This window comes from Saimiri boliviensis, chromosome 3, assembly GCF_048565385.1.
Source record: "Saimiri boliviensis isolate mSaiBol1 chromosome 3, mSaiBol1.pri, whole genome shotgun sequence".
In the NCBI taxonomy this organism is placed as follows: domain Eukaryota; kingdom Metazoa; phylum Chordata; class Mammalia; order Primates; family Cebidae; genus Saimiri; species Saimiri boliviensis.
In genome coordinates, this window is record NC_133451.1 from 167,429,887 (window position 1) to 167,442,350 (window position 12,464).

Below are 12,464 nucleotides of genomic sequence, written 5' to 3' on the forward strand. Positions count from 1 at the left end.
CCTTCTTGCATGAACATTAATGAGTTGTTTAATTTCCTTGAAACTTAGTTTTCTCATCTCTGATAAATGGAATAATAATAGTCCCAACTTCATGGTGTTGTTTTGAGAAAGAAATGAAGATATAAAATAACTTTACATAGTGCCTGCATGATGTAAGCATGCGATACTGTGAACTGTTGCTGCTAATGTTGCTGATGTGTTTATTTCTGTATTTAGTCCAGGTATTCATACTTCCTCGATACATCGTGTGACCCTCTATTCCCAGCATCATTATGCTTATCTTTTCATAAACTTTAGCTGCAGAATGTAGATCATCAATAGGTTGTAAACGAGGGTTTGCTGTCAAACAGGGCTGGTTTGGGGTGAGTGAATGTGCATGTACAGTGTGTTGCTGTCATCTTCATTGAAGGGAAATGTTCAGGACTGTGCCTGGCGGGCAGCTTTGTAATTTATCATCTGGCCTCCAATGCTGGAACAACAGAGATGGCACTCTGTGGTTCAGCTGAAATAGTAGAGCACAGTCTCCTGTTGGTTTATAGCTTCTTAGGGTCAGTGAGAGCTGAGGTTAATTCAGCAAGGGAATCCATGGACTGTGACGTGAATTCCATCAGTTGTTCATAAATTATGAAAGAAATGCTAGGAACTGCTTTTGGGTTTTTAAAGCTCTGGGCCAGAAGGTTAATTACTTGCTTACAGTTCCAACCAGCTTTCCATGTTAATAGATACCGGCTGTGTAGGCCCTTCTGTTCTAGGCTTGCTTGCACATTGTTATTTGAATATAGTAATAAATCACTGTCTTAGGAAATATGTAATTTTTTGGATAAATACCTGCGATCAGCTTAGAAATAAAGAATTGGTATATTACTTGATTGTATTTGGATTTTAGCCACTGTTTCTCTTTCTTCTTGAATGCTTTCTTAAAGGAAATAATTTACTTGTTTTAGAATATTTGTTCAACATTATAAAAACAGTAGCTCTAAATAATTATAAGTATAGAACAATAATGAAAATTATTAATTAAAAAATAGATGATTGGCCGGGCGCGGTGGCTCAAGCCTGTAATCCCAGCACTTTGGGAGGCCGAGGCACGTGGATCACGAGGTCGAGAGATCGAGACCATCCTGGTCAACATGGTGAAACCCCGTCTCTACTAAAAATATAAAAAATTAGCTGGGCATGGTGGCGCGTGCCTGTAATCCCAGCTACTCAGGAGGCTGAGGCAGGAGAATGGCCTGAGCCCAGGAGGCGGAGGTTGCGGTGAGCCGAGATCGCGCCACTGCACTCCAGCCTGGGTAACAAGAGCGAAACTCCATCTCAAAAAAAAAAAAAAAAAAGATGATTAATGAATTATAAGCACAAATGAAAATTTAAACATTTTAAAACAACATTTTAACACATTTTAAATAAGAATTAGGTGATCTCCATATGTTGAGAGGGAACTTATTTTGCTATATTTATTTTCTAAGTGTCTTATTACTAACATTAAACCAAATCAAATGTTCTCTTACCTGCAGATAATCTAAGAGTTAGCAGAAACATTTAGTGTAGAACTGACATAGAAACAAATGACTGCCTTAGCATCGCTCTTTAAAAAGCCTCAGGTTTTCCCCAAGAAATATTTGAATGGAATTTTCTTATTCATAAGCAATGTCTTGAACTGCATGTTTTTGGATGTCTCAGAGTTATGTTGACACTTTAAATAATTTCTGATTCACAGTCACATCAACGGAATGTACCCTTTCTTCCACTGTATTTTTTATTTTTTTCTATACTCAGCTGCTTCTCAGTTGAGTTTGGGTTAATGACAAGCATATATAACAACTTAAGAGACAGAGGATTAATTTTGGCTTTCATTAGTAGTATGATTATCTGTTTTTTTCTTTTTTCAAAAACATCAAAGGCCCTACTTTTTAAATGTAAAAATTATAGTGCTGAGTCAAAGTTTGTCATAGGTTGGATTAAGGGGCACAGAGTGAAGAGTGAAGGAGTGACATTTGTCCTAGAATATAATTCTATGAACAGTAACCAAATGAATTAATAATATAGGCCCAGAGACTAATAAGATAGATTATTTAAAATATGCCTTCATTTACATAGCTCATATTTCTATCATTTCTTCATTTTTTTAATATACTGGAATCCTCAAAAATGATCATGGCCTAGTCATCAATTTACATCAACTGTTTGAACAGCTTTATCTATTGGTAAATTATTAGATAATATTAGTACTCTACCTCTATTGTACTTGGATCACCAACATTTTTCTTTAGGAAAGTAAAAGATTTGATGACCTCTAATCTGTGCTTCTGCCATTGCTACCATTTTCCACCAAAGAACAACTCTCTGTTTTGTTTTTCTGCAACTCGACGCTATCCTTGTAGGCTGGGGAAGGTTTTATATCTTCTCTAGTTTTATGGGAGAGAATAATTTTATGGGTTTCTTACTACTCAAAGTTACATACTCTTGATACTTCCTTACTGGCACAATTTATAGGAAACTCCTCTGTGTGCAGGAACCTAAGGTTTAACTGCTTAGTTACTCCATAACCACTGTCCACCAACTATACACGTAAATATTGAGTTAAATAAAAGTTTGGTAGAAATTCCTAAAAACAGAAAACTACTGGGTGAAATGATTCATAATTTTCTCACCAAATTCTGACTCCTTAATGACAAAACCAGATAAATGATTAAGAACAGTCCTTTCTTGACTTAAATTGTTCCTTACCATAGCAGTGTGGAACACTCGTGGAAGAGTTTTTGTTTGTGGGTCAGAACCTTGAAAACTTGGCCAGTGTCTGGATTGTTCAGATCTTTCTGCTGTTCATGGAACAGTCCCCTTGGCTTTTGCCAGCACTCACATCAAGACCCTTTATTGTCGTCTTGCTCCCTTAGACGAGTCACGTGTAATGGGGGCCATTTCTACACCTGGTTGGGTGAAGCAAGAGCATCCTGAGTAGGGGATCTTTTATTTTCTCTTCATTAACTTGTCTCTTTTTGTTCTGCATCTCATATTCTTATTTTTTTTTTTTTCTTTTTCATCAGTAAAAAAATCACTTATTGGTTGGCTCTCAACACATCCAGCCAATCTGGCTTTTTATGATTTCAGACTGAAAAGTTTGTGAGCACATGGCTCTCCCTTTTTTTCCCTTCTTCCCAATGAACCTCTTGTCTTTCAATTTGATATCTCTTCAGAAATGAGGGAGGGATACTGTGACTGTAAGATTCTTAATGAAAATAATGCATCCTTTAAAGAAATAGATTTTGAAAAACAGACTCCATTTTTTAAAAATCAAATGATAAAAGTGTTTTGAAAAGTAAAGGTCTTCTTATTCGATTTTTACATTTTATTGCCCACTTTCTTATAACTGTAAACTCTTTTAAGCTTTTAAAAGTAGAATATCTCTAAATATTCAAGGAGTAAATGTCCAGTTCAAGTTTTTGTTGTCCTTCTTTCAGAGATGGTGTCCTTGGGTTTAACTTGTTTAGGTTAATTGAGATTCCTCAAAATTTGATTAATGGGAGCATTCCAACAGTAAGAAGGTGGGGTTTGGTAAGGTCGGTGGGGTTTCATGGCTTTTTGCTGCAGGGAGAAAAAAATATTTCAGTTCACAGAAAGGTGCCAAGAATGAACTTGAGCTACTCCTATTTGTCAGTGTAGCATTTCACTTCTCTCTATGGTGTACTTCTAATTTATTAGATACTTCATAAATTGAAGGGATTCGAATGGTGAGGTTGGAAAACTAATTGGGTGGTGCTTTCACAATTATACTTCTGGTTTAATTTTCATTTAGAATGATTCAGTTTGCTGTTTTGTACCATTTCCTAGCCTACAAAAGGAAAATAAGCCAGTCTCCTGATATTCATGGAAAAAAATGTAAAGTTCTTCTAAAGAATTCCCATATAATACATATATTTTAAAGTTCAACCATGTGGAACAATCTCAGAGTATTTTTCATGAAACATACATTTTTGAGGTTTGCTTTTTCACTTCAAAATATTGCCATTTCTAAAACTGATTTTTGTTAGAAATCTCTAAGAAGCAAAAGCTATGATTCTAAAATCTTTAAACATTATTTAATTTGGATTCACTGAAAATAAATGTGTATGACTTTATTCCATTTTAAATTATATTTTCTGTGTGTACATATTTTCACATTTTCAAGGAATTATGAGTTCTTTGAAATGTACATCAGTTTTCAAAATATACTAAATGACAAAAGTTAGTTATTAAAGTGCTTTTTGAAAATGGTCTATTTTTATATTAATTTTTATATTTATCTATTTTTATATATCTATTTTTATATTTATTTTTATATTAATCCAGATAATTAAATATATATATATATTATCTATTAAGCTTTGCTGCTTGTTTATAAAATGTTTTAAAGCATAGGGTACATCGGATGTACACTTCTTTAAAAAATTGTGCTAAAATATACATGACACATAATTTATCATCTTCACAATTTTGCACTTTTTAATCTTTAAGTTTGATCATGGTCATTATTAACGTATCCAACGTATTTAGTAACATGAAAAAAAATTGGATTTCTGTGGCTTCTGCCAGAGTGATCAGGTTCACTTCTTATATCCATGGTATAATTTAAGAATATAAAGATTGAAGTAATTCATGAGGTTTTTCTTTATTAATTTTGTGTGCGTATTGTAAACATAGATTTTTCTAAAGGAATTGTGTCAAGATGTTGGGTATTGAGGTGATTACATAGCAGTAGATGGATAGTCAGTGATTAGGTGGCTTTAAGATCTTTTTATCATCAAGATTCATGTTATCCTAAGCTACCTTCACAAATTTTCTTAAGATGGTGTTTTAATATCAGTATGTTAATCCTTTGGTGGGGGCTAGAATTCCTCTGATATCTTTAATTAAAATTGTATTCCATAAAACAATGGTAACATCTATAAATTTTAATCTGAAAGGCATATGTTAAACGAGGATCTGATTTTGTCCTATTGCTTTTAGTCATACTTGCTAGTGGGTGGTTGTCGTCATAACACATTTTCTTTGTCAAAGGCTCAAGGTAGCTTGTTGGGGCCAGGCTGGGCTCAAGTCGAGTAAGGTGTTCCATGTGGCATCCAGATGTTCCCTTTCGTTACTACTAGCTGCCTTTGGAAGGCTAGCTCCAATTTTTCTAGAGCTGTTTTCTGAATATCCTCCACATACATTTCAAATATTGTAGCTTTTTTTTTTTTTTTTTTTTTTTTGAGATGGAGTTTCGCTCTTGTTACCCAGGCTGGAGTGCAATGGCGCGATCTAGGCTCACTGCAACCTCCACCTCCTGGGTTCAGGCAATTCTCCTGCCTCAGCCTCCTGAGTAGCTGGGATTACAGGCACATGCCACCATGCCCAGCTAATTTTTTGTATTTTTAGTAGAGACAGAGTTTCAGTATGTTGACCTGGATGGTCTCGATCTCTTGACCTTTTGATCCACCCTCCTCGGCCTCCCAAAGTGGTGGGATTACAGGCGTGAGCCACTGTGCCCGGCTATTGTAGCTTTTAAGCTACTTCCACCTCAGGCGTTCCAGCAGTGAGAATTTGGATACACTTCAAGCTGAGTGAGTTAAAATACCTACAATTCAAAGATGAAGATCTAAAAAAGGTGTGCATGAATAATATTAGATTGTCATTAAGGAACTGCATTTATTCAGGTTTTTGTTTTGTTTTTTGCCTTTTCTAATGACTTTTAACTAAGTCCTATGCCTGCCCACTTCTCCAGCCCAGGGATCTTTCTTAACACTACATCCTTGTTTTGTATAATATTTCAGTAACTGAAATTATCTTATGTGTTTTCTTTAACTTTTCCTTGTCTTTCTAATTACACTAGTAACGTTGAAGAGACAGTGATTTTGTGAAACTATTCGCAACTGCATTCTCAAAACCCAGTATAGTAACTAGAAGATGGTAGGTGCTAAAATATATATATATATATATATATATAAATATTTTAATAATATATAATTATAATTTTAATATAATTATATATAATATATAAATATTTTTACTTATATATAAAAATACATATCTATATTTAAAAAATGAATAAATTAGCTTCAAGGAGTATCCACTTTGTGGCACCTTTAAAAATCAACCAAAATCAACTTTTTATAATTACCGTCATGCTTCCGTTTGTTCCTTGATGTGTTATTCAAAGAAAACACAGTGGTCTTCAGTGTTACTCAGGGTCAGTACATAATTTAAAGCAAGAGATGCAAAGAACTTATCTATTTTTCTTTAGTTAAATGAGAAATATTTTGCTCTTATGTACACTTAAGTATTATTTATGCTGCTGTGTTGATTAAATCTATTTTATTAATCTAATAGCGAAATCTCATAGGATAGTATCTCATATTTGCCAATACTGTATTTCCCTTCTAAACTTAAAAGTGACTACCTGTTTGTAGTTCTCAAGACACAGCTTAATATTATGTTAGTATTTGCATTCACTTGGGAACCGCCTTAAGACATAACATACATTCCTAACCTGCTGCCTGCTTTTTCCTGATGAGCATTGATAACCAAAAGAATGCTGGAATCTACCAGCCAGAAAGATCTGGCTAATGTTAACTGTTATTGTCAGAAGCAGAGCTTTCATCATTAACTTTAGAAAACCTACCCCAATTTATATAAAATGTTAGCCATATTACTAATTTATGTGATGGCATGAGGTTAAGAGTAGGTTCAAACTCTGCCTCCACTGTATAAGAAGCTATGTAATCTTGAGCAAATTACTCATCCATTTTGTGCCTTGCTTTCTTCATTTGTAAACTACGGATATGAATACTTAGATTATAATATTGTTGCAAGAATTAAAATTGCTAATGTGTGTTAAGCATTCTGAACTGTAGAACAGAACCTAATAGACTCTATAAATTTCAGCTTGTTATTATTTCCCTTTAGATTTGTTTTTAGCTACTTTTTTGGCTAATTTTCAGATTAATTAATTTACCTATTAGTCAGAATTTGAATACTGTGACTAACCTAAGCAAAATAAAGATAGTGTCTAAATCTACTTGAGACATTAAAAAATAGTAGTTATTTGGACTTGGATCACATTGTACATCAGAGCCCATGTACTGACAGTGACCTGTATTCTTAGAGTTGACTAAAATTGAAAGTAAGTTTTTGTTTTCCTCAGGATTATTTTATGTGTAGATGAAAATATTTCTTAGAAACATTCTTCACAGTAATTGGAAATAATGAAGGAAAATATTATATGCATAATGTGAAGAAAACGTAATAACTTATCTTTAATATGCAAATTAAGAAAATGACTTTAATAGTTATTAACATGTTGACTGTACAGGTAACCTTCAGGTTCAGATTGTGTGGGACAGCAGATAACTTTGTCTTTGTAGTCCAAAAGAGAGGCTGGATTGCCCTAAACATCCTTCAACCAAGAGGGTAGCAGTTTAATTTAGAGTCTAAACTGATTTGCAGACTACACACTATAGTTTTCAAATAAATTGCTTATAAAAGCCATTTACATGGTGATGCACTTTAAAGGTGGAGTACATTCTAGGATAGAATGAATGAATGGAGTTGTATTTACACAAGTTTCCCAGATTTGTCGGCTCAGTGTTGTGAGGGATGGGGCAGAAATGTCAGTCATCTAGAGGTGCCAGTTTTTACTCTGAGTGGTTTGTGTAGGCCTAATGGGCAGCAGATGTGTAGACATAGTGATAAGAATAATTGCCACCATTAAGAGTAGAATGATTATGTTAATTTGTTAGGCTGTTGTAAGAAGATGTCACCAACTGAGTGGCTTAAACAGTGAAACTGTGTCGTCTCTCGGTAAGTCTGTAAGTCTGAGATCAAGGCACTTGCATGGCTATGCTGCCTCTGAAGGTTCAAGGGAAGGATCTGCTCCAGGCCTCTCTCCTGGTTTCTGATAGTTCTTGACTTGTGGCAGCATAATTCCAGTCTTCACATGGCATTCTCCCTGTATGTGTCTGTCTTCACAAGGCCTTCTTTTTATGAGGACATCAATCATATTTGATTAGGGGTCCACACTACTCTAGTAATGTTAGCAACAGCTGAATTCTCAAGTAAGGCTACATTATGAGGTACTGAGCTTTAGGACTTAAACGTATGAATTTGGTGTGGGAGGGTGCAGTTTCATTCATAACAAGTGACCATATATCTATTGTCCCAGTTGAGACACTTACGAGAGTGAAAGGGAGTAATATTGTATTAGGGTTCTCCAGAGAAAAAGAACCAATAGGGTATGTATAGATACATTATATGTGAGGAGATTGATTATGGGACTTGGCTTACACAGTTATGGAGGCCAAGGAGTCCCTGATGTGCCATTTGCAAGAGACCCAGGAAAACCAGAGGTGTAATGTAGCCTGAGTTTGAAATTCTGCAAACCAGGGGAGCCAATCATGTAACTCAGTCAAAGGCCAAAGGCCCTGAAAACCAGGGGTTTGTTGATGTAAGTACTGAAGTCCGAAGGCCAGAGAACTGGGAGCTTCTGTGTCCAAGGGCAGAAGATAGATGTCATCTCAGATAAAGGAGAGAGATTGAGGGAGGGAAGGAGAGAGAGGAAAACAGAGAGAGAATTAATTAATTTACTGTTTCTCCATCTTTTCGTTTTATCCGGGCCCTCAATGGATTGAATGAAGCCCGCCCACATTGGTGAGGGTGAATCTTCTTTCCAGTCTACTGATTCAAATGTTCATCTCTTCTAGACACACCCTCACAGACCCAGAAATAATGTTTTACCAGCTATCTGGCCACATCCCTTAACCTAGTCAAGTTGACTGTAAAATTAACCAGCTATTACTATATTGTTCTGGGATAACAGGCATAAAGGGAGACTACTTTAGATAAAGCTGGATATATGGTCAGTGCACCCATAAGATAGAATTTTCAAAGTTTCAGTGAGGTTGGATGACTTTCTTGGAGTTACAGCTGGAAGGAGGATGAGCAGTATTCAAACCCAGGACAATGACATTCCTAAGAAGGATTTAAAAGCTATGCCTTAAGTTAGCCTTTTTAAGTCTCTGAACAGAATTCCTATATTATGACAGTAGATAAAATTGGAAATGAATTTGTTATGTTTCTTCTTTAAAATTCCTTACTAGTCTTTAACTATATTTCTTTGTTGATGGATTTCGGCTACTATGAAAGGGAATAGTAACCTGGTATATTATATTAGGATTAACATACAATTGTTTACCTGATGACTGCAAGTCTTTTGTTTTTGTTTGCTAGCTATTCTATTGCTGTCTGGAGAACAAAACCACACATAAAGCTATGTGATACAAAGAGAATAGCTATGAATAGTAAATTATCTTAGGCTTGCTAGAAAAACAGTTTTACATAAGTGTAGAGCACATTACTATTCTTACCATGCTTTATCCCTAATATAGATTTGACTTGTTGATGGATTTCACTGTTAATAAATAAGAAGGAATCATTTTAGCCTTCTTTGTTATCTATCACTAAAGTAAAACAAACTTTGAAAAATCTAATAAATGACTTTTTATACTTTATGAAGAAGAAAATGAAAAATTATCTGGAATTGTGTGACGAAGGAGCTACCACCATTTAGCAGTCACATTCCGCTGTTTTCTGCTTGTCCTTTTCCTTTGTGGTTCAAGGTTAAGTGATTAAGATCGCAATAAATGAAAACTCCTGCTGTACTCCTACTATTGCTGCTGATGCTGTTACTGCTAGTGCTGTGATGTTCATTTCTATCATCATCCTGAAGTAGAAAAATTCTAGAAATATCAGAGAAGTGAAATCATTGTGACTTAGAGACTGGATGGAGGGAGAAGTGAGTAAAAAAGTGTCGGGGGGAGTGTATCTTGGATGGCTCCCAAGTTTTTTATTTGGTAACTAGGTGAATGTGGTATAACTAATCAGGACAGGATATATAGCATGCACAAGACCAAATGATAAATACAACGAATTCAAAACAATGCATGCTGATTTAAGCTATTTGTGAGATACACAAAGGAGGGTACCTGTTCGATATATCTCTACCTGGAGACCGGGGCTCAATAGACATCTGGAATTTGGATAAGCATGTACAATCAACTTAGGGTTAAAATAAGATTATATTGTCCTAGATGTTACCTAGCCTTTGTTCTACTGAATGTGAAAAGCCACACCTTCCTAGAGTCACAATGATCCTAAGGTTCATAATCCTAGGTCAGCTTACCTACTGCAAAGGTTGATTTTCTCTCGGAGAAGTTGGCAAGTATGGATGGCTCATTTAAGGGTCCTGTTCCTGTTTGTGCTGTGATTGTTGTTTTTAGTTTCTTGCTACTTTTGGTGTTTGTCACCATTTTACAGTGCCTGGTCCAAAAGGAGAGTCCTGAGTGCTCCTCCGCAAGGAGGAGAGGCTGCAAAATTCTACTTGGCAGGGGGCACCGCTGCAGGTGCTTCCACATGATGTTACTGCTGGAATCAAAGTTTGGGAGAACAGTGTAAGGCCATTACGCAACGGGGCCAGCCTTGAGACCCAGGAATGTAACTGTCCATTTCATGAAGCAGTGTCAGGGACAGGGGAGAGAGAGTCAAGGAAGGCCTTGATGAAAAGTGATCAGTGGATCAACCAACAAGGGGCATTGTTGACCCCGTAAGAGAATTCACTGGGATAACACATATGATATCCAGATTGAATTAGGATCAAAACCAAGTGGAACATGAGAGAGCAAAGGAAGAACATACCCTGCTAGTCAAAAGGCCTGGCTCTGAAGGGAAGGAAAGACAGAAGTTTTATATTAGCTGAAGGAAAATATTTTATCATGTTAATCTTTGATTGCAGCCAGGGTCTAGCATCCTGCCGTGAAAGTACATTGTTCAATGAAAGAATAAATCAATTTGTGATTTTGAGCTGTGATTTTGAACTACTGTCCATCATAAATAATTTGGCCTCTTCAGATCCCTTTTGGAGATTACATTTTGTTACTTCACAGTACAATTTTTTTTTTTAAATGTGCTGTGTATACATGTGCTTGCTTGTTATGAAAAAACATCTTGGCTATTTTCTAAATTATAGCCTCTAGGTGAGAGGTATTTGATTATATCAGGAAGTATGGATTAATTATTATTTAGCTGAACTACCAATGGTCCTTTTGAACATATACCGATTTCATGAAATTCTTTTGAAATTCACAGTCTTAACTGAGACAAATTCATTTATATGAAACAAAAAATAAAACAAAGTAAGATGTCAATGAATCAGTTAAATAATTCCTTTTTCAAGAGTAGCACAGTAACGGAGCAAAGTGATTAACATAAAATATTTTTAACAAATTCTTAAAATTAGGAGATTTAATTTGAGCTCAACTATTAAAAGAAATATGCAGCAAATATGCTACTGGTAAATGTTGTTTATTTTAGGGTATTAGAAGTGCTCTGAGCTCTGTGCTCTCTCCGTAGGAGGGGAGGCCACAGTCCACTGCTGTCCTGCACGGCCCATGCTTGGGTCTGCCCCTCTGTCCCTGTAGCCACTTCTTGAAGTAGCATGGGGCATATGTGGTGGCCAGGATCTGAGTGTGTGAGAAGTGATAGCACAGGACTGGTTCTGCTACTTTACCTTTTTCTGATATGGAGGCTTCCTTTCTTTGTAGGCGAACGTCCCTATCAGTGCCCTTACTGTGAAAAAGGATTCAGTAAAAATGATGGACTGAAGATGCACATTCGTACTCACACCAGGGTAAGATTATAATCTGTCTCATTAATATCGATAATAAAAACCATACTTACTTTAAAATAAATGTATTTAACTTTTTTACAAAATAAAGGCAATATACTGGAGGTTATATATCTATATTTATGATAGACATTTAAGGATAATTTTTTTAAAAGATAAAACAATGAAAAAACAAAAAACAAAAATTGAAATCCCAAAGGGATTTCTAGTCTTTGAATCAGGAATCAATTTTCAGGAGTTGCAAATGACCAACTGCCAGATAAATAGATTTTTAACATTTTAATACTACAATATTTAAAGGTTTTTCTTGCAGAATATTTTCCAGTAATAGGAAGATTTTTAATAGAGTCTGCAAGTGTGTCAGCATTTGGCCATTGAGTAATACTTTTGAGCAAGTGTATTTGCAAAGACATTGCAGATAAATTACCAGGACAGGTGGAAAATAAGGAAGTGTATCTCAGTGCTTCACAGGGCATGCCTAGTGCTGTGGCTCATTCTTCCCAGGGTGCTCTTTGTTCCCTTGCTGACAACACTTTTACTGGACTGTTGTCACTCTGTTATCTATGCCTTTTCCAGACTCAAGTATCTGTCTCACATGCTTTTAAAAAAATGTAAGCAGCTCATTCACCATCAGCCACCATTTCATAGCTCACTATTCCATTTAAGGCACAATTAGACACTTTAAATGAACTTTCCACATGGAAATTTTGTATTGTTTTAAATAGCTGTTCTTGATTTTGCTCTATACAGCATTTCACTGCATTATCTTTGACAG

At 35.6% G+C, this 12,464-nt stretch overlaps 1 protein-coding gene across 4 annotated transcripts in view; it reads left to right on the forward strand.

Moving 5' to 3' along the window:
* Positions 1-12,464, forward strand: part of PRDM5 (PR/SET domain 5) — a 215,679-nt gene that overhangs the window by 147,605 nt on the left and 55,610 nt on the right. For all 4 annotated transcript variants that reach the window (XM_074396953.1, XM_074396954.1, XM_074396951.1 and 1 more), the window contains one exon: positions 11,607-11,692. In XM_074396953.1, the coding sequence (XP_074253054.1) occupies positions 11,607-11,692 (86 nt within the window). The remainder of the gene's footprint in view (positions 1-11,606; positions 11,693-12,464) is intronic.